Source organism: Pseudophryne corroboree, chromosome 11, assembly GCF_028390025.1.
Source record: "Pseudophryne corroboree isolate aPseCor3 chromosome 11, aPseCor3.hap2, whole genome shotgun sequence".
NCBI classification, from domain to species: Eukaryota; Metazoa; Chordata; class Amphibia; order Anura; family Myobatrachidae; genus Pseudophryne; species Pseudophryne corroboree.
Genome location: NC_086454.1, coordinates 190003358 through 190025617, shown reverse-complemented (window position 1 = coordinate 190025617; position 22260 = coordinate 190003358). Strand labels below are relative to the sequence as shown.

Here is a 22260-nt window from a genome sequence, read left to right as displayed (position 1 = left end):
TGTTGAGAAGGGCAAATTTGGACATGGAGGTAATCCTTGATGTCCAGGGACACCATATAGTCCCCTTTTTTCCGGTTCGCTATCACTGCTCTGAGTGACTCCATCTCGATTTGAACCTTTTATGTAAGTGTTCAAAGATTTCAGTTTAGACTATGTCTCACCAAGCCGTCTGGCGTCAGTACCACAATATAGTGTGGAAAAATAATACCCTTTTCCTTGTTGTAGGAGGGGTACTTTGATTATCACCTGCTGGATATACAGCTTGTGAATTGTTTCCAATGCTGCCTCCCTGTCGGAGGGAGCCGTTGGTAAAGCAGACTTCAGAAACCTGCGAGGAGAAGATGTCTCGACTCTCCAATCTGTACCCCTGGGATAATACTTGTACTATCTAGGGGTCAACCTGCGAGTGATCCCACTGCGCGCTGAGACTCTTGAGACTACCCCCCCACCTTGAGTCCGCTTGCATGGCCCCAGCGTCATGCTGAGGACTTGGCAGACGCGGTGGAGGGCTTCTTTTCCTGGGAAGGGGCTGCCTGCTGCAGTCTACTTCCCTTACCTCTATGTCTGGGCAGATATGACTGGCCTTTTGCCTGCATGCCCTCATGGGAAAGGAAGGATTGAGGCTGAAAAGACGGTGTCTTTTTCAGCTGAGATGTAACTTGGGGTAAAAAGGTTGGATTTCCCAGCTGTTGCCGTGGTCCCCAGGTCCGATGGACCGACCCCAACTAACTCCTTCCCTTTATACGGCAATACTCTATCAGCTGGCTCCTTGAGGGCGGCCGTATCTGGAGACGGTAACGCCACTTGATAAGCGTGTGAGCGCCTTATCACCCTAAGGGGTGTTTCCCAACGCGCCCTAATTTCTGGCGGGAAAGGGTATAACGCCAATATTTGCTATCGGGGTAACCCCACGCATCATCACACACTTCATTTTATTTTATCTGATTCAGGAAAAACTACAGGTAGTTTTTTCACTCCCACATAATACCCCTTTTTTGTGGTACTTGTAGTATCAGAAATATGCAACACCTCCTTCATTGCCCTTAACGTGTGGCCCTAATGAGAAATACGTTTGTTTATTCACCGTCGACACTGGATTCAGTGTCCGTGTCTGTGTCTGTGTCGACCGACTGAGGTAAATGGGCGTTTTTAACGCCCCTGACGGTGTTTCTGAGACGCCTGGACCGGTACTAATAGTTTGTCGGCCGTCTCACGTCGTCAACCGACCTTGCAGCGTGTTGACATTCTCACGTAATTCCCTAAATAAGCCATCCATTCCGGTGTCGACTCCCTAGAGAGTGACATCACCATTACAGGCAATTTCTCCGCCTCCTCACCAACATCGTCCTCATACATGTCGACACACACGTACCGACACACAGCACACACACCGGGAATGCTCTGACAGAGGACAGGACCCACACTAGCCCTTTGGGGAGACAGAGGGAGAGTTTGCCAGCACACACCAAAACGCTATAATTATATAGGGACAACCTTATATAAGTGTTTTCCCTTATAGCATCTTTATATATATCTCAATATCGCCAAAATCAGTGCCCCCCCTCTCTGTTTTAACCCTGTTTCTGTAGTGCAGTGCAGGGGAGAGCCTGGGAGCCTTCTCTCCAGGCTTTCTGTGAGAGAAAATGGCGCTGTGTGCTGAGGAGATAGGCCCCGCCCCTTTTTCGGCGGGCTCGTCTCCCGCTATTTAGTGAATCTTGGCAGGGGTTAAATATCTCCATATAGCCTCTGGGGGCTATATGTGAGGTATTTTTCGCCAAAAAAGGTTTTCATTTGCCTCCCAGGGCGCCCCCCTCCCAGCGCCCTGCACCCTCAGTGACTGCCGTGTGAAGTGTGCTGAGAGGAAAATGGCGCACAGCTGCAGTGCTGTGCGCTACCTTTAGAAGACTGCAGGAGTCTTCAGCCGCCGATTCTGGACCTCTTCTTACTTCAGCATCTGCAAGGGGGCCGGCGGCGCGGCTCCGGTGACCATCCAGGCTGTACCTGTGATCGTCCCTCTGGAGCTGATGTCCAGTAGCCAAGAAGCCAATCCATCCTGCACGCAGGTGAGTTCACTCCTTCTCCCCTAAGTCCCTCGTTGCAGTGATCCTGTTGCCAGCAGGACTCACTGTAAAATAAAAAACCTAAGCTAAACTTTCTCTAAGCAGCTCTTTAGGAGAGCCACCTAGATTGCACCCTTCTCGGCCGGGCACAAAAATCTAACTGGAGTCTGGAGGAGGGTCATAGGGGGAGGAGCCAGTGCACACCACCTGATCGGAAAGCTTTACTTTTTGTGCCCTGTCTCCTGCGGAGCCGCTATTCCCCATGGTCCTTTCAGGAACCCCAGCATCCACAAGGACGATAGAGAAAGAGTGATGCGGTAATGATAGACACATAAAGGTCGACAAGTTTTGTTTTGTCCATTTCAGTGTGTGACCATGATTAGTGGAACCATAGACCCTCTGGGGCTCGCTTCGCTTGCCACACTTCAGGCAAGGTGCCTTGCTCTACTACCGCTACATCATAGGTTACTATTCCCAATCGTAGTGGATGGAAAATGAAGCAAAAGTAACACACAAAAAAAAAAGGATTAAAAAAACAAAACTTATATTGACCATTTCAACCTTTTATACCTGTCGACCTATTGACTGTTTAACTAGACACAGTCTATTCATTGACTGGAACCCCACTGAGAAAAATGTAATCAAAAGGGATAAAGAGAGTCATGATGAAACAATAATAGATCTGTTCTTGGTCACCAATAGTCAATATTTTTTTAATATTCTGAATTCTCCTCATTTCTCCATCAACTCATTGTTCCTGTTCCCTTCTGCCTCTATCTTGATACGCACTCTTACCATTCACTCTTTTTTTTGGCAACTGCAGAGTCAGACTTGTGCCTTCTCCAATCCACAGAGACTTCCCCCTCACCTAAGAGCATAGTGATTTAAACTGAAGCACCTCTTCTCCTTGCTGCTGCTCCTAGATGCCTCTTCCACCTTCGATACAACTGACCACACTTAATGGAACCCTTCAGCTTCCTTGCTTATGGCAAACTCTGATGGCTCCTTCAATGTCTTTTCCTCTGGCAAAGGCTCCCCACTTATCTGTAGCAGTCCTCCATGGCTACGTTTTTGGTCCACAGCATTTCTCGCTTTGCACCAACTCCCTAAGTTAACTTATGTGAATGACACCAACGTTATCGTTCCATTCTGACCTCTCTCTCCTGCTCTACTCTCCCACATGACACAATAGCTTCTCCGCAATCTCCACTTGGATGGCTAAATATAAGCTCAACATATCACAAGAGGAGCTTTCCACCACCAATTGTCACATTCTCCTCAACAGTCATCCCCACGTTCCCCATATGTGCTACCTAGGGTCATCATTGACTTTACCCTTAACTGAACTCTTCACATTCTGTCTTTAGCCCCATCCTATCAACTTCATAGTCGCAACAATACAAAGATTCACCGTTTACTCTTCCTGGATGTCACAAGACAATTGTATAATACTCTCATCTCCTGTGCTTGATTATTGTAATCTCCTCTTCTCTGACCTGTTTGTCTCATATCTGGCCGTGCTGCAATCCATCCCAAATGTGGTAGCACACCTAGTCTTCAAACTCCACCTCTTTGCAAAACAATCCTTTGGCTACTCATTCCTTCTAGAAAATAGTTTAACTTTCTTATGCACACCTATAAAACACTAACACTTCCCTTCGCCTATATCTCCAACCTGGTCTATAAGTACTCTTTTACTCGACCATCCTGTTATGTCTCTCTTCCTCTACTATCACCTCCTCACACTTGCATCATCAGGATTTTACCTGTGCTGCTTCCCAGCTTTGGAACTTAGTGCTCTGTATTACCAGACTCGCGTCCATCTTTCAAGCACTTCCTCAAAATTAATTTTTTTGTGCTCACCTACCTGCCCCATCCCAGATAACGGACTCCTTATGCCAGAGCCGGCCCTAACCAATATGATGCCCTAGGCAAGATTTTGGCTGGTGCCCCCTAGCACCACCGCGGGTTCCGCCTCTGATCTTGCACCTCTTTCCCAGCACCATCACCCCTCACCCATAACAGTCCTCATTTTTGGTCTTTGTATCCCCTAAATTTTAAATAGGAACAATTCGCACATTTGGCGCACAGCCCAAAAAGGGGTGTGTTTTTGCTGGCAAGGGGCATGGCCACACAACAGTAACCCCAATTCAAATTACGCCACACAGTACTGCAACTTTATTCACATTTGATCATGCGATAGTGTCCATAATTCACATTACATCCCACAGTAGTATCACTTTACCTTATAAACATTACTCCTCACAGTAGAGCTCCTTATTCACATTACATCACACTGAATTGCTCCTTATTCACATTACACCACACCCTATTGCTCTTTATTCACATTAGACGACAAAGTAATGCCCTTTCTATATGCAACGCCACATAGTAAAGCACCTTATACACATAATGCCACACATTAGTAATGCATTTATACACATAATTCCACACAGTAATGCCCCTTACACATACAGTATGAGACACATCATTAATGTCGTTATAAACATAATGTGCCTTACACATTATGACAACCTTTATTAATGCCCTTTTACACATAATGTCCCTTACACATATGCCGCACATTATTAATGCCCTTATAAACATAATGACACACATAGTGCCCCCTACACATTTGCTGCACATTATAAGTGCCCCTATACACATAATGACATACATACAGTAGTACCCTGTTACACATATGCCGCCCATTATTAATGCCCTTATACACATAATGACACACATAGTGCCCCTTACACATATGTTGCACATTATTAATGCATTTTTACATGACACACATAATGCTCCTTACACATATTCCAAACACTACTGCACAACCAACCCACTCACATGCACACAGCACTCACACTGCCACTAACACTGTGACCTCTGCCTCTGCTTGGATACAGATGTGTCCTCATAAATCTTGCCTCAATGCTAACATCGGGCACCTTTTTTCTTTATTAAAATGCATGTTATTTGCATTGCTATGTGGCTAGGATGCACAAGCAGCTTCTGCTGATTAAAAGGATATGCAGCATGCCTATATACTGTGTGAGACTGTGGCTGTATCTGCATATGAAATGCTACACACAGAATATAGGCATGCCGCATATCATTTTAATCAGCAGAAGCTGCTGATGCCCCTAGGCATATCAAATGCCCTAGGCAATTGCCTAGTTTGCCTATGCCTATGCCCGGCTCTGCCTTATGCTCCACCGTCCTTTCCACTCTTCTCACCACCATTTGTTTCCTTGTTCTTACTGAAAATTAGCTCTCACGATCATGGCCCTCCCTACCACCATTCCCTTAGTTCTCTTAGAAAGGTTTTATCTACAGTAGTCTGGATGTATCTCCATAAGTAAATGCTTTCATAATTATCTAATTGATTTTTAGTGATGCTTTTGTTTCTCTTGCCCCTTACAATATTTGTATTTTAATTGGTATATATTCTCATCTGGTTCGCAGGTCCATATTTTGTGGCCCACAGAAAGTAGAGTAGATACAGTGAGAATTGGGATGTTGGGACAGAAATGACATTGCAGTGTTTGTGTCTTGGTTCCCCTCGTATATCTACCACTCTACACTGAGCTTTGCAGAGGATGGGGACTCAACGTACAGTATTTAATGCATCTGAAAAAAGGCATATCTACAATGTGACTTATGCAGGTTAAATAGGTTTGTTTTTCTTAAGAAACATAAGAACTGCTGTTGCATGGGGATATGGACCCTGCAATATGCATGCTGAATGCACATGTAATATTCACCTGCATTCGATGTAAATACACTTGTCTGAACAGCCTCTTACACAGTTTTTCAGCTGTCTCCATAGAGTGCAACCACCATCTGCTCAGAAAATTGGTAAGGGAATTGAGACAATTTCAGAGAACTGCAGTTCTCTAAAAGTGATTATTTCTAAGTTCTTAGTGTTTGTTCCAGTTAAAGGCTAATTCCGCTTTCAAGTATTTTTCTCTTAATGTTGAAATGCAGAAGACAGACCTTAAGGGTCAAAATGTGGCCAAAATAGACCTGCAACCTTTCACTGTATACAATTTCTAGTACAGTATATAAGCAGTATGCCTTTATGCTTCTGCCCTACTTCAATGTGGTACAGATACAGTCGTTAAAGAGATTGGGATGAATGATGGACTCTAATGTTTAACAACATGAATTTTGTTATTGCGTTACATCACACTACATTTTTTAACCTTGAGATGGTGAGGGGGGTGTTGCACATAAGGAAAAGCTCCAGAGATAGCATTTATTAATATTTTATCTTGGCTATGTCTTCTTGTACAGATAGAGATAGAAAGGCTGTACTAAAAGAAATAGACATCATTGAAATATATTTATGTAACTCCGCAGTGATCCTAATTATTTTATTCATCAATGGCCAGATCAAATTTCCCAATTATGCATTTGTCAAACTGATCAATTGTGACTAGAAACAGACTTCACACAAATCACAATTTACTGTGGAACAGTCCATTTCACTGTGGTATGAAGGCCTTGCCACTCTGTAGATTGCCATTCTGTACAGTACTGGGTTTCACATTTTTCTTATTAAAAGAACGGTTATGAAAGTCAATTACATTTTGTGTTCAAACACAGAACAGGTCTAATATTTCGCTGAAGAGTTTTGAAAATTGTGATTACTGTATCTCTGTTTGTGACCATGTTCCTCTGGTTCAAGAAATACTTACCTGAGATTTAAACATTACTACTGTATATTAGACTTTTTGTAAAAAAGGATCTGTGCTTTGAGACTACAAGATGAAAAAAAATATACTCTGATTATGTTGCATGCTCGAAGTGCTATGGGCACTGGATCTACACTGGTGCCCCCCTCCCCTATAACTCAGTACACTTCATGCTGATGCTAGAACAGAGAGACTTATTCTTCAAGCATTATCTACACCAACCAGTGATGAGTCAGAAGGAGGAGGACCCAATGCACAAAGGGCTGGAGTGTTCAGTTGAAGGTGTGTGCATGCATTTTAGAGCTCACAGTGTGGATATGGTGGTGGGTCTAACCTGAGAAAGGGCAAACGTGTGTCCTTATTGATTTACAAAATTATATGAATCTGTGTTCTGCAGTAACCCACAACTTGCAAAAAAACACAGATACTTCCCTTTGGAAATCTTTCTTGTGACATCAAGTGCGGAATTCTGGAGCTTACTACCCAATCAATCTGTATTTCATAAGCCAAACACTATGGGGGTATCTAATTACCAGCAGTAAAACATCGGGAGTGTAAAATGGGAGTTTATCACCAGTATTTTTTTTTAGGGTTATCCAATTAGATCTCCCGTAAAAAAAAAACACCCAAAAAACCCAAAACCCTGAAAACCCATGGCTTGGAGATTTTGATTTGCCTGCCTGCCTAAGGCAGGCAACACAAAATCCCTGATAAGCCACAGCTCGTGCAAGTTTATTGGGGCTAATAGGATAGCCCCTGGTGAAGCAATTATCCTTGGTAAATGGCCACAGGTAACTGGACACTGCCTTATGTATGGTATAGTCCACTATCCACCAAATGCCTGAGAAGGGCATAGTGTAGCAGCACACAACATGAGAAGTGGGGGTGGGCAAAGTTTGGCACACAATGTATGGGATGGGGCAAAAATGTGTGAATCAGGAATCAAATTTCCGTTGTTGGGGCTACTTGTATGATAAGTGAACTAAGCCGTCCACTCTCTGATTTGCTATTTCAGTAGTCTCCTCTCTGTTCCTTTACACGATGACAGCACTGTGGCATCATTAGAATATCCCCCCCCCCCCCCCTCCCCCGATTCATAAGGGTCCTGGAACTGGGTATATTTATGTTGATCAATTACTGTGCCCCAATAGGGAAGACTAGATGATGGCATCCCAAAGAGCCAGCAACCTAGGCTGCCGCCTGATCATCCCAATAGTTGACCAAGTACTAAGTGCTGCTGACAATGGAGTCTCTCTAGAAGCATTGGTGCCTTTTCCATAAGTTTGTTATGGGGCCCTCAATGCTCTAGTTATGTCACAGGTATTGTCTAATGTAGGTGATATGATGTTAGGTGGGAAAAAAAAAGAAAAGCAGAGAAAGAGGTTTCTCACTCTCAATCAAAGGTTGTTCTAAAAATAAACTTTATTTAAATCTTCTTCTCTCCTTCACCTTAATGGAAAGTATTAACAATGTCCGGGAATGACTGTAGTGTCAGCACCATGGCTGAAAGATGTTTAACATGACTCATTCATAAGCACTCCAGGAAAATGCTGTGCCAATATGAGTGATTTCTAACTGTTACTTAGGAAAGCAAAAAGTTCACCTTGAAAGTGAAACATTATATTTGCTTTTAACTACATAAGCTCTCAAATATACTTATAGCTCTATGTTGGCTACTGCAGCTGCATACACTTCTGTATTTGGGTGATGGATGAGCAATAATGGTATTTCTGGGCATGGAAAGGAAAATTAAGAGGGCTCACTAAAGATGGCTCCATCAGTGCGTGTCGGGCGTAGGGTACAACCAATGGCGATTTGCTCCAGTAACTTAATGATCATCATGGTTTTATTTGAAGACAAGTAGAAAGATAGATAGCAAAAATCAATAACATTCAGTTTGATCTCTGGAGCAGCAGAGCAGAAAGTGAACAGAAGAGGGATTAAGAGAATATAAGGAACAGGATGACAACGCTGGGGGGAAAATAGCGATACTGCATAAGGAACAAACAAAAGCAGAAAATACATAGATGAAGTGCCTAAAGTAGAGAATATGCATACAAAATATCACTTAAGAAATGAAAATGTAGAATAGCCACCAACATATGTTGTGCAAGAGATATAACAAAATATAAGAACATGAAGGAAGAGTACTGTGTAACTGCAAGTAGATCTGCAAATTCCTTGCCTGCCCTTGTTATACATATTAAATAATGCAGTGCGAGGTGGAGAGAGGGCATCGTTATGGAACCTGGATGGTGCATGGTGGTGCTGACTCTCAGACTAGAAATGCAATGAATTATTTAGATCTCTGAGCAGAACTGCAATTATTTCTGAATTAATAATTACCCTGTGAAATTAATCTAGTTGAACAGTGAAAGGATGCTTATAGCCATTTAGATGCTTTGAATCTTACAAACACAGTATGATGCATAGTAATCATCAGTGTATAGAAACGAACCACATTTATGTAATGTTCAGTAAATGTAGAAAGATCAGCATGTTGAATATTAAGTACCTATATACAATACAGAGCGTGTGTCATAAAATAATCTAAGCAATGTGATCGGTGTATAAATGACTCGGCTCAAGTTCAGAATGTGGGACCCCTGGGCTATCAGTTTCACTATCCACATGGACATCTAATGGGAATAGTAACCTGTGGCGAGCAAAGTGTGCCCCTGTGCCCGAAGCGTGGAGAGCCCACAAGGGTACACTGTGTACTAAAGCAGTTTAGAGATGCTAATCCAGGGGGTCCCATGTTCTGAACATGAACCAATTACTCTACAATGAGATATTAGTTCAAGTTCATTACTAAAATGATACTAACTTCTCTTTGTTATTTAAAATACAAAATATATACCAGTGTGATTATACTAAAAGTTAAGAACTTCTTGAAAACAATAAAAACAAAGATTTTTTTTTGTAAAACTGAGAGTGCTAATTTCAGATTGTTATTTCACCATATTACATAAAATGTACAATTTCCTCTTATTTTATCATTGTTATTTTGTCAAGTAGATGCGTGTCACGCCCGTGAGTACCTGCAGCTTATGATACCGTTGGACGAATTACTTTTATTTTTTTGCATTCCTGTAGCGCTGCCATGCATTTCGGGGTGGAATGGGCCGCAAGTGGGGCGAGTTGCGGGGCTGCTGGCAGTATTTCAACACCATTACAAATGGCAACTTGCCGCCCTCATGTCTAATTGAATTGACCCCTTTGACTGCTACCAACAATGTTTACCTGTTACTTTGTATATTGCATATACCCCTATTCTGTATTCTTTACTTTTTAGACTTAATCAGAGAAGGGACTCCTTAGCAAGGGTTTCTTAATTGTCTTCAGAGAGTACCTAACATTTTTTGTTAGTTTCAGTAGCCAATGCTTGCAGTAGACCACAACAGAGACGATCAAGGATAAAACATTTGTCTTGACTGATGAATTCCTGTTCCTTCTGATTCATATGGATGGGGATATACCGGAGTATGGGGAAAACTGCCTGAGTTAATGAATTCATCCTGTTGGGTGCCAACAATGCAGGCATGGAGAATGTGTGTTTCAATTTTTTCAATTGACACACAATCTGTTGCTTCGCTTCTCGGCTTGGCATAATTGCCTCCATCTATGAATGGGATTCTTCAGCAATTGGCTTCTTAGTAAATTAGACCTGAAGTGTGTGTTATAAGGTGTTGGTAGTAAGGAAATTGTATTCCACTGGGACAGGGGCTGACCTGGCCTATTAAAACCCAAAGTACAGTGCTATGAAATGTGGAAAGGAGTTCTAGGCATCAAAAACGTTAACCAAGTAAAAATGATCCCCATCATAACGGCACACACCAAAGACCGGAAAGTAATGAAAGGATTCCAGGAACACAATACTGAATGTGAGCTAATGAAGTGACCCCCCTCTCTCACTATCACCACTATTAGATACCGGAAAGCCATTCCTGTCACACCCTTTCCATATCTCGTACATTCTACATCTTATGAAGTCAGGTTGTTATCGGGGATAATGATGAGCATCTTACCAATAGGTAAATCTATAAATACTGTATAATAAAGCGGCCACTTCATGTCTAAGCCAATCACACACATCTAGTGAGTTACTGTTTAGGATCAGAATAGAAATGGTTGTACATTCATATTATTTACTTTTGCCTTTCGTTTGCTTTTCACTTGCCATTTACCAAGCATGTTGGGAAGACAAACACACGTACAGTGCATATAGGATGCACAATTACTCATGCAGGGAACCCTAGGGCAGCATGAACTCTAAATGGCTTCTTCACATTCTGATTCAGCATTCATTCTGTCACTTTCAAGAAGGACTTGGTGATGGCACTAAAATGATCTTCAAAAGAAATCTGTATTACATGAAAAATTATTCCTCTCTGTACTCTTTCAGTACTGAAAATAAAGCTATAATCTTACTGCACTTTAATACTGCAACTTTGCTAAAACAATATTGTTCCCATTGTTTAAATACCACAAAGTGTGCACAAATTTCTGCTGGGCACCAGTCCTTCCTTACCTTCACTCCACGGATTCGGAATTCTGCCAATGCTCTGCTCATCTTGGTGGCTGCCCCTTGCTGATCTTTCCCATGGGAAATGACCTTGACAAGAAGGGAGTCATAATGTGGGGAGATGACAGCTCCTTGGAAGGCAGAGGCACTGTCCAATCGGATGCCCATTCCCTCACCGCTCCGGAATACCTGAAAGGGAGATTTAATAAATCAATTAAATCAGTATATGGAACAATTCATGAAGATGATATGTGAAAACAAACATGGAGTTTGCATTCTACATGTTAGCAGCCTATCAATTATTACATACTGTATGTCTACAAACAAGATTCATGGGTTTTGTTTTTAAGAAAGGTAACAATCATTTCAGTCACTGGAAGGAACTAGTCTTTGCAGTCTAGAGGATCAATGTGTAATGATGCAGCAATCTTCTCCTCACATCTTCCATCTGTTGTCAATTTCAAACAAGCAGCGGCGTAAATGCCCCTTCTCCATTACAAATTCAAATTAATGCAAATTGGACATTCATGGAGGTTACGTATCAAGAATGTACAGTTCTCAGATGGAACAAGGAAAGTATCGCTGGACCATGTGGGTCCCAAAAGATCAGGCTCACTGTTAGCCTTCTCAAATTAATCTCAGACGTTGGAGAAAATTGCGCCATTTGCTGCAGTGTTTTCATAAGCAATGTAGGTGTTGTATGGTCTTATGCTACAGGTATCCCATGGGAAGAAAAACAAAGTGCCAATATAGTGCAGATCAGTATATCCAATGATCATAGAAAATATACTTAACCTCAATAGGACGAGAGTGTCGTTGGTATTAGTAATAAAATTAAATTTATGTATTGGGATTGGTGTTAAATAATCCAATGCCAAAGGATTAGATGTACAAAAAATTAATTTATATAGGTCAACATAAATTTAAATATAGCAAAACAAATAAATGAACATAATAGGTAAAACATATGGAAGAAAAGAAAATAATCGGTATGTGATAGCAGCTAGTGACTGTAACAACACATTTCACAGAAATTATGTCTGCAACTCAGTGCCATTTGTTTGGTCCCATGGCTAAAATGTGTCAGCTAACTCCTGGCAGCATCATAGAAAAGTTTACATTATCATTTAATCAATGATCTTATCTGATTACACACTAGTTCTTCAAAACTATCCGGAAAACATTTTTTACTGCTTAATTGATATGTGGAATATTCAATCCAATATATTTAATTGGTAGAAAGGCAATTCACACTAATAGTCATTTTTTTTTATTTTTTTTTTATATCGCACTGATTGCGGTAAGACAGGCTGGGTCTAGCCACATAAAATGGCTGAACCTGACCAAAATGCTGACTGCTACGCAAAAAGGGCCGAATGGGCACCCAAACAGTTCACTTTTCGCACATTTTAGCTTGCCAGCACATGGGGCTGTGAGCTGAAATGTGTTCCCCCGCAGCTCATTGTGCCCGAACGGAGCCACAATTCAACTGTTCCGTTGGGCCCATCTAGTGGTGGCTAAGGGGAGAAACAATTAAATTACCCCCTGATTTCTGAAAGTGAAAAAAAAAAGCGTCATCTATAGCAGTATTTTTTGAACACCATTAATAAGAGTTTTAAAAAAACTGATACATGCAAAAAAAGTTTAATATTGGTTATGGAAGACACTAGTAATATATGGCAGGTGCTGTGGACTGAGAACTGAACAGGTAACTGTTGATTAGCAGATGGTGCGCCTTCTGTCCTTGAGCCCAGAGAGAATGAATTAAATAGTGATGCAGGATACACTTTTTTTCTTTTAAAATAGAAAACCTCTCTTATCCTAAACATAATACAGTAGGTGGACCACTGAATGTGAATCAGTCCTAAAAAGAACTGCAAGGAATACTAAATATAGGTACATTATTTACTGTAAAGATTAAAAATGGAAATGTTAGTGAAGTTTGATGTTATATGTACACACAAGACTGCCGGTGCTTGAGTATACCTAAGCATAAAACTGACACCAGTTTACATTGAGTGCTTTTTTTTAGGCATTTGATAGGTTGACCAATACAGCAACACAGTATAATATATGTTATTGATCTCTCTTGATAATTTAGAACGCGACTGGGTCCAGGGCCGTCTTTTCGTATGGGCTCAATGGGCTCTTGCCCAAGGGCCCCAGGAGTCTAAGGGCCCTAAGCTGATAGCTGAGGGTCTCCTCTTTCCAGGGGTACCAGATTTTTGAAAATTGGCCCTAGGGAACCTGAGATATTTGACTTCTAAGCAGTGGTCCCCATCCGAGCCTGTTAATTGTTCTTCCCAGCCATATATGTCAGGTTCTGTCTGACTTAGAGTTTTTCTGAGGGTATGCTCCAAAAGCTGGGACTCTCCCCTTTTGGTGGACACTGGCAGCTGGTCTCTACTAGGCCCAGAACCAGAAATATCAGCCTTCCAGCAGCTGGTCCCTGCTCCATCTCCACACGCCTGGTATGCAGTTTTATATTTTTGTCGGTGGATTGCTCTGGCTCCTGAGCTCTGGTCCCCAAGTCCCCAGAACCTTCTGAATGGTGGGACTCTTTAGTGTTTTACCTCATTGAAAGCTGAGAAATCTATTTCCAGGAACTGTAGATATCTGCAGTCAAGCAAGCTGCCCTCCCACCAGAAAATTATGAATATTAAGCCCACTCCACTATCCACCCCTCCCCTGTGTATTAAACCCTGCCCTACCCCCCTGGCAGTCATGTACCGGGGCCCCTTCATTCAGCCCAGTGCCCCTTCTACAGTTTAGTGTTCTCCCTCCTGCCCCATCTCCCACCATCTGTGCAGTAAAGGAGTAATTAGCAGAAATTACTGCTCCAAGTCCTACATGCTGAGCGGAAGATAGAACACCCCCTACCGCCCGCGGGACATCAAAGCTGCCGCTGATAGCACCCCCCACCCCTACTACTGCAGGATGGGTAGGGGCCCCAGTACATTGCTTTGCCCAGGGGCCTACACTGCTGTTAAGACATCCCTGACTGGGTCCAGTTTATTATTTAGTATACACAAGAAGCAGCATCTGAAACCTAAATAATGTTGTTCTAGCTTACAACTGCCAGAGCCAACAAATATTTAATTCAATATTACTTCACAGCTCTAGTGTACAGATGTCGGCTGTTTGGCACCTTTCAGGTCTCAGCAAAACATTAAAGGAACGAAGCCAGCTAACATCCTCCAACCATGTGTTCTCCAGTACTTGCATCACGCAGATTTTATTCAATGATTTACTGTGTGTGTGTGTGTGTGTGTATCTGCGTGATGCAAGTACTGGAGAACACATGGTTGGAGGATGTTAGCTGGCTTCGTTCCTTTAATGTTTTGCTGAGACCTGAAAGGTGCCAAACAGCCGACGTGTGTGTGTGTGTGTGTGTGTGTGTGTGTGTGTGTGTGTATGTATGTATATATATATATATATATATATATATATATATATATATATATAGTAAGCGTGTGTATCATTGGGATGTGGTTAGCTGACTGGTGACACCGTGATCCTGACCGCTAGAAATGTCAGCACACAGAATGCCAACCAACAGGCTCTACGATACTCAGAGTGGGAATAGAACCTGTGGCGAGTGCAGCAAGCCACCGAGCCTGCTGCATGGCGAGCACAGCAAGCCCACAAGGGGCTTAGTTGCGCTCGCACCCCAGCCCCCGGCATTCTGCTGCCGGGATCCCAGGGTTAGTATGCTGTCCGCTGGGTCCCCAGCAGCTGACACAGCCCCAACCCGTGTCATCTACGTATAATTGTATTAACTACACTAGTAATGTTATCTTGAAACACCTTTTATGAAAAAGCAAATAGGGGAATTCTCCGTGATGCATGGGACAACTACACAAGTTCAAACAACATACTTCTCCAAAATACCAAGATTTTAGTGGGTCTTAAGTTAGAGGTGTGGCACTTCCTCAGGGCACTTCCAGGGGTGCCTTGGACTGGTGGTCCAGGACCAACTCAAACTATTTATAGTCAATGTAATAGGCAAAACCAGTGCTGGTGTCTGATAATCATAAACTATGTGGACAAACAGAAGCAAATCTTGTCCCCAACCACATAACGGACCCGAAGGATGACATATAAACACAATTTATTTCACTTAATATTTCTTTCAAAATTTCTCAGTAAGAAACTTTTGGCCTAAGGGTGCCATGAAAAAAATTCTGATAGTCTAGGGTGCCGTGATTCAAAAAAGTTTGAGAACCACTGGGGTAAGGCATTGCTACCAAGCAATTAAGTTTTCATATAACAATCTCTTAACAGACCAGTTTAATAGGAATTAAAAAAACAAACAAAAAAAACCCAAAAACAAAACGTGTGATGCACAGGACTTTATGGTCACTTTCTGGAAAATCCCCCAATAGCTGAATAAGTACATTTAGAAACAAAATAATATATATATATATATATATATATATATATATATACACACACACACACACACACACACTTCCTTCCTTCGAGTCTATGCTGCAAATATTACCCTGTATCCATTCCATATACAATGTCTAGTAGAGTATATCTGTTGTGCAGTGGTCTTCTTTGTGTGTGGGTGGAGATAGAGAATGGAGATTTGGCCACTGTGTACTGTTTACAGTTAACCCTCTTCAGTGTAATAAACCCAGTGTCATGTGTGAACGTACTGTAGTGTGTGAATAGATGTCTATGCTTCTCTGTAAATTTCATGGCTCAATTAAGGGGTCCAGCCATGAACAGAGTCATCATCATTTAACTTGCACACAATAAAAATGTATACTTAACAACCCCTCTAGGTAATGTCTGTGGAGTCACCATGGACGATGGGGAAAGTAGGTTACTCTCCCAAATCACACCCAATTGCTAGCTAAATGGGTGAGAGAGACATATAGCAGGGACACAATTAAGCAATTGTCTTCTTGGCCCCACCCCCTCTTCATGATCCCATTATATATGGATTTGTGCTGCAGGTGGTAGGTGCCTGATCACATAAAACGTCTTACTACCACTCTGCACCCCTTCTTCATGGCCTCATGATTTATGGCATTATGCTGCAGGGAGTAGGTGCCTGATGGCATAAAGCATGGGTCTTCAACCAGTGGCCCTCCAGCTGTTCTGGAACTACACATGCCAGCATGCACTGCTCAGTTTTAGCATGCCTTAATAGCAAACCTGTGACAGGGATGTGCAGTTCCACAGCAGCTGGAGGGCCGCAGGTTGAAGACCCATGGCATAAAGCATCCCACTACCACCCCGCACAGTGATCACATGCATCTCCTCTCCAGGAAATGATCTGGTTACCAACCTAAAACATCCCTTGGTCATTAAAAAGTTGATGTATATATTCATCATCCTGGGTGTAATACAAAATGTCATCATTCAGAATGTTTACATGGATGGGAGATTGACATTAACAATGTCAAAATTGCGAAATCGCTCAAGCTGATTTCCACGAAGCTAAGTGAGGTCATGGCAATCACAGTTTAATGCCAAAAAATGCACAATCATGCACTTGGGTCTCAAAAGTCTAAATATAGTATTAATGGCACTATGGCCCTCATTCCGAGTTGTTCGCTCGCAAGCTGCTTTTAGCAGCATTGCACACACTAAGCCGCCGCCTACTGGGAGTGAATCTTAGCATAGTAGATTTGCGAACGAAAGATTCTCAAAATTGCGAATAGAAATTTCTTAGCAGTTTCTGAGTAGCTCGATACTTACTCTGCCACTGCGATCAGTTCAGTCAGTTTCGTTCCTGGTTTGACGTCACAAACACACCCAGCGTTCGCCCAGACACTCCCCCATTTCTTCAGACACTCCCGCGTTTTTCCCAGAAACGGCAGCGTTTTTTCACACACACCCATAAAACGGCCAGTTTCGGCCCAGAAACACCCACTTCCTGTCAATCACACTACGATCACCAGAACGATGAAAAATCCTTGTTATGCCGTGAGTAAAATACCAAACTTTTGAGTAAAATAACTAAGTGCATGCGCTCTGCGAACCTTGCGCATGCGCAGTAAGCGACTAATCGCAATATAGCGAAACTCTGCAACGAGCCAACAACTCGGAATGAGGGCCTTAATGTATCTAGAATTAAAGGGATGAGGTGACAACCCTACCTCTGATGGGAGGGCTATGCCACTTGTCCACTACCCTTTCTGTGAAGTAAGTTTTCTTCAAATTTCCCCTGAAACTCCCTCCCTCCCTTCAGTCTCAGTGCATGGTGATCGGAGTGTGATTGACAGGAAGTGGGTGTTTCTGGGCGGAAACTGGCCGTTTTATGGGAGTGTGCGAAAAAACGCTGGCGTTTCTGGGAAAAACGCGGGAGTGTCTGAAGAAATGGGGGAGTGTCTGGGCGAACGCTGGGTGTGTTTGTGACGTCAAACTAGGAACGAAACTGACTGAACTGATCGCAATGGCTGAGTAAGTCTAGAGCTACTCTGAAACTGCTAAGAATTTTCTATTCGCAAATCTGCTAATCTTTCATTCGCAATTCTGCTATGCTAAGATACACTCCCAGAGGGCGGCGGCTTAGCGTGTGCAATGCTGCTAAAAGCAGTTAGCGAGCGAACAACTCGGAATGAGGGCCTAAGTACACAGGTTCTGTGGCTGTCTGACTTCAAGACTCCATTTCACCTGGTTTTAATCAGCCACAGAACCTGTGTAATTAATATGTGTCCAGAATTAAAGGGATGAGGTGGCAACCCTAATCAGAGGTGATAGAGGCTAAGGTAGTAGAGCATTTAAACATGCATGGGATAGACATAAGGATATCATTACAAAGGAATAAGGATCAAATAAGGCTTGAGGTAAAAATATGGTAAAAAAAAAAAAAAAAAAAGGCAGACTAGATGGGCCAAGCGGTTCTTGTCTCCTGTCAAATTCTATGTTTCTATCCCTAAACCAGAAAACCAGAGCCTGAGTCTAAACTTGTTGGACAAAAAGATTTGTGTACATTCACAAAGTTAACAGCTCAAGTTCAGGAAATGGGACTCCTTGGGCTAGCATAACTAAAATGCCTCAGAACACTATGCACGTGGAAAGCTATTCGGAACAGTAAACAAGCCCACAAGGGTACAGGTTTTAATGATCTGAACGAGTTTAATGATATTCTGAAAGTTTAGTTATGCTAACCCATGCTCTGAACTTGAACCAAAGTTGACAATCAATGTTAACAATTCTGGTCTAGACACCCATCATCCCTATGATAGGAACAATTTAGGCCGAAAGAACAGGGACATGGTTCTCTTAAAATTTTGCTATGTATTCAAATGTTTGATTGGTTACTATGGTTTCAGTGCAGATTTGCACCCTGAACAAATGTTAGTAAAATATCCAGCACTAAGCACTTGCTTTTTTTTTTTTTTTTTTACAAAACATTTTATTGCATTTGGGGTTTTTTTTTGTGTGAAGAACAGTGCAAACACAAACCATGCAGATACAAACAATAGAAAGAGATAAAAAAAATGTGAGTACATATGCCCAATCTTAAAGAATAATAAGAATTTACTTACCGATAATTCTATTTCTCATAGTCCGTAGTGGATGCTGGGGACTCCGTAAGGACCATGGGGAATAGCGGCTCCGCAGGAGACTGGGCACATCTAAAGAAAGCTTTAGGACTATCTGGTGTGCACTGGCTCCTCCCCCTATGACCCTCCTCCAAGCCTCAGTTAGGATACTGTGCCCGGACGAGCGTACACAATAAGGAAGGATTTTGAATCCCGGGTAAGACTCATATCAGCCACACCAATCACACCGTATAACCTGTGATCTGAACCCAGTTAACAGCATGATAACAGAGGAGCCTCTGAAAGATGGCTCACAACAATAATAACCCGATTTTTGTAACAATAACTATGTACAAGTATTGCAGACAATCCGCACTTGGGATGGGCGCCCAGCATCCACTACGGACTATGAGAAATAGAATTATCGGTAAGTAAATTCTTATTTTCTCTAACGTCCTAAGTGGATGCTGGGGACTCCGTAAGGACCATGGGGATTATACCAAAGCTCCCAAACGGGCGGGAGAGTGCGGATGACTCTGCAGCACCAAATGAGAGAACTCCAGGTCCTCCTCAGCCAGGATATCAATTTTGTATAATTTTACAAACGTATTTGCTCCTGACCAAGTAGCTGCTCGGCAAAGTTGTAAAGCCAAGACCCCTCGGGCAGCCGCCCAAGATGAGCCCACCTTCCTTGTGGAGTGGGCATTTACAGATTTTTGGCTGTGGCAGGCCTGCCACAGAATGTGCAAGCTGAATTGTACTACAGATCCAACGAGCAATAGTCTGCTTAGAAGCAGGAGCACCCAGCTTGTTGGGTGCATACAGGATAAACAGCGAGTCAGATTTCCTGACTCCAGCCCTCCTGGAAACATATATTTTCAGGGCCCTGACAACGTCTAGCAACTTGGAGTCCTCCAAGTCCCTAGTAGCCGCAGGCACCACAAATAGGTTGGTTCAGGTGAAACGCTGAAACCACCTTAGGGAGAAACTGAGGACGAGTCCTCAATTCCGCCCTGTCCGAATGGAACATCAGATAAGGGCTTTTTCAGGATAAAGCCGCCAATTCTGACACGCGCCTGGCCCAGGCCAGGGCCAACAGCATGACCACTTTCCATGTGAGATATTTTAACTCCACAGATTTAAGTGGTTCAAACCAATGTGACTTTTGGAACCCAAAACTACATTGAGATCCCAAAGTGCCACTGGAGGCACAAAAGGAGGCTGTATATGCAGTACCCCTTTTAACAAACGTCTGAACTTCAGGGACTGAAGCTAGTTCTTTTTGGAAGAAAATTGACAGGGCCGAAATTTGAACCTTAATGGACCCCAATTTCAGGCCCATAGACACTCCTGTTTGCAGGAAATGTAGGAATCGACCCAGTTGAATTTCCACCGTCGGGCCTTACTGGCCTCGCACCACGCAACATATTTTCGCCAATTGCGGTGATAATGTTTTTGCGGTTACATCCTTCCTGGCTTTGATCAGGATAGGGATGACTTCATCCGGAATGCCTTTTTTTCCCTTCAGGATCCGGCGTTCAACCGCCATGCCGTCAAACGCAGCCGCGGTAAGTCTTGGAACAGACAGGGTCCTTGCTGGAGAAGGTCCCTTCTTAGAGGTAGAGGCCACGGCTCCTCCGTGAGCATCTCTTGAAGTTCCGGTTACCAAATCCTTCTTGGCCAATCCGGAGCCACGAATATAGTGCTTACTCCTCTCCATCTTATCAATCTCAGTACCTTGGGTATGAGAGGCAGAGGAGGGAACACATACCCTGACTGGTACACCCACGGTGTTACCAGAGCGTCTACAGCTATTGCCTGAGGGTCCCTGGACCTGGCACAATACCTGTCGAGTTTTTCCCAACGGTTTATAATCATGTGGAAGACTTCTGGGTGAAGTCCCCACTCTCCCGGGTGGAGGTCGTGCTGAGGAAGTCTGCTTCCCAGTTGTCCACTCCCGGAATGAATACTGCTGACAGTGCTATCACATGATTTTCCGCCCAGCGAAGAATCCTTGCAGCTTCTGCCATTGCCCTCCTGCTTCTTGTGCCACCCTGTTTATGTGGGTGACTGCCGTGATGTTGTCCGACTGGATCAACACCGGCTGACCTTGAAGCAGAGGTCTTGCTAAGCTTAGAGCATTGTAAATGTCCCTTAGCTTCAGGATATTTATGAAGTGATGTCTCCAGGCTTGACCATAAGTCCTGGATATTCCTTCCCTGTGTGACTGCTCCCCAGCCTCGCAGGCTGGCATCCGTGGTTACCAGGACCCAGTCCTGAATGCCGAATCTGCGGCCCTCTAGAAGATGAGCACTCTGCAACCACCACAGGAGGGACACCCTTGTCCTTGGTGACAGGGTTATCCGCTGATGCATCTGAAGGTGCGACCCGGACCATTTGTCCAGCAGGTCCCACTGGAAAGTTCTTGCGTGGAATCTGCCGAATGGGATTGCTTCGTAGGAAGCCACCATTTTACCCAGAACCCTTGTGCATTGATGCACTGAGACTTGGCTCGGTTTTAGGAGGTTCCTGACTAGCTCGGATAACTCCCTGGCTTTCTCCTCCGGGAGAAACACCTTTTTCTGGACTGTGTCCAGGATCATCCCTAGGAACAGAAGACAAGTCGTCGGAACCAGCTGCGATTTTGGAATATTGAGAATCCAACCGTGCTGCAGCAACACTACCTGAGATAGTGCTACACCGACCTCCAACTGTTCCCTGGATCTTACCCTTATCAGGGAATTGTCCAAGTAAGGGATAACTAAAATTCCCTTCCTTTGAAGGAATATCATCATTTCGGCCATTACCTTGGTAAAGACCCGGGGTGCCGTGGACCATCCATACGGCAGCGTCCGAACTGATACTGACAGTTCTGTACCATAAACCTGAGGTACCCTTGGTGAGAAGGGTAAATTTTAACATGAAGGTAAGCATCCTTGATGTCCCGAGACGACATGTAGTCCTTCTTCCAGGTTCGCAATCACTGCTCTGAGTGACTCAATCTTGAATTTGAACCTCTGTATGTAAGTGTTCAAAGATTTTAGATTTAGAATCGGTCTCACCGAGCCGTCCAGCTTCGGTACCACAACAGTGTGGAATAATACCCCGTTCCCTGTTGCAGGAGGGGTATCTTGATTATCACCTGCTGGGAATACAGCTTGTGAATGGCTTCCAAAACTGTCTCCCTGTCAAAAGGAGACATCGGTAAAGCCGACTTTAGGAAACGGCGAGGGGGAGACGTCTCAAATTCTAATTTGTACCCCTGAGATATCACCTGAAGGATCCAGGGGTCTACTTGCGAGTGAGCCCACTGCGCGCTGAAATTCATTGAGACGGGCCCCCCACCGTGCCTGATTCTGCTTGTAAAGCCCCAGCGTATACTGAGGGCTTGGCAGAGGCGGGAGAGGGTTTCTGTTCCTGGGAACTGGCTGATTTCTGCAGCCTTTTTCCTCTCCCTCTGTCACGGG

The 22260-nt window shown here is 43.4% G+C and overlaps 1 protein-coding gene across 5 annotated transcripts in view; it reads right to left on the bottom strand.

Moving 5' to 3' along the window:
* Positions 1 to 22260, bottom strand: part of PC (pyruvate carboxylase) — a 1082342-nt gene that overhangs the window by 145203 nt on the left and 914879 nt on the right. For all 5 annotated transcript variants that reach the window (XM_063945165.1, XM_063945163.1, XM_063945164.1 and 2 more), the window contains one exon: positions 11292 to 11474. In XM_063945165.1, the coding sequence (XP_063801235.1) occupies positions 11292 to 11474 (183 nt within the window). The remainder of the gene's footprint in view (positions 1 to 11291; positions 11475 to 22260) is intronic.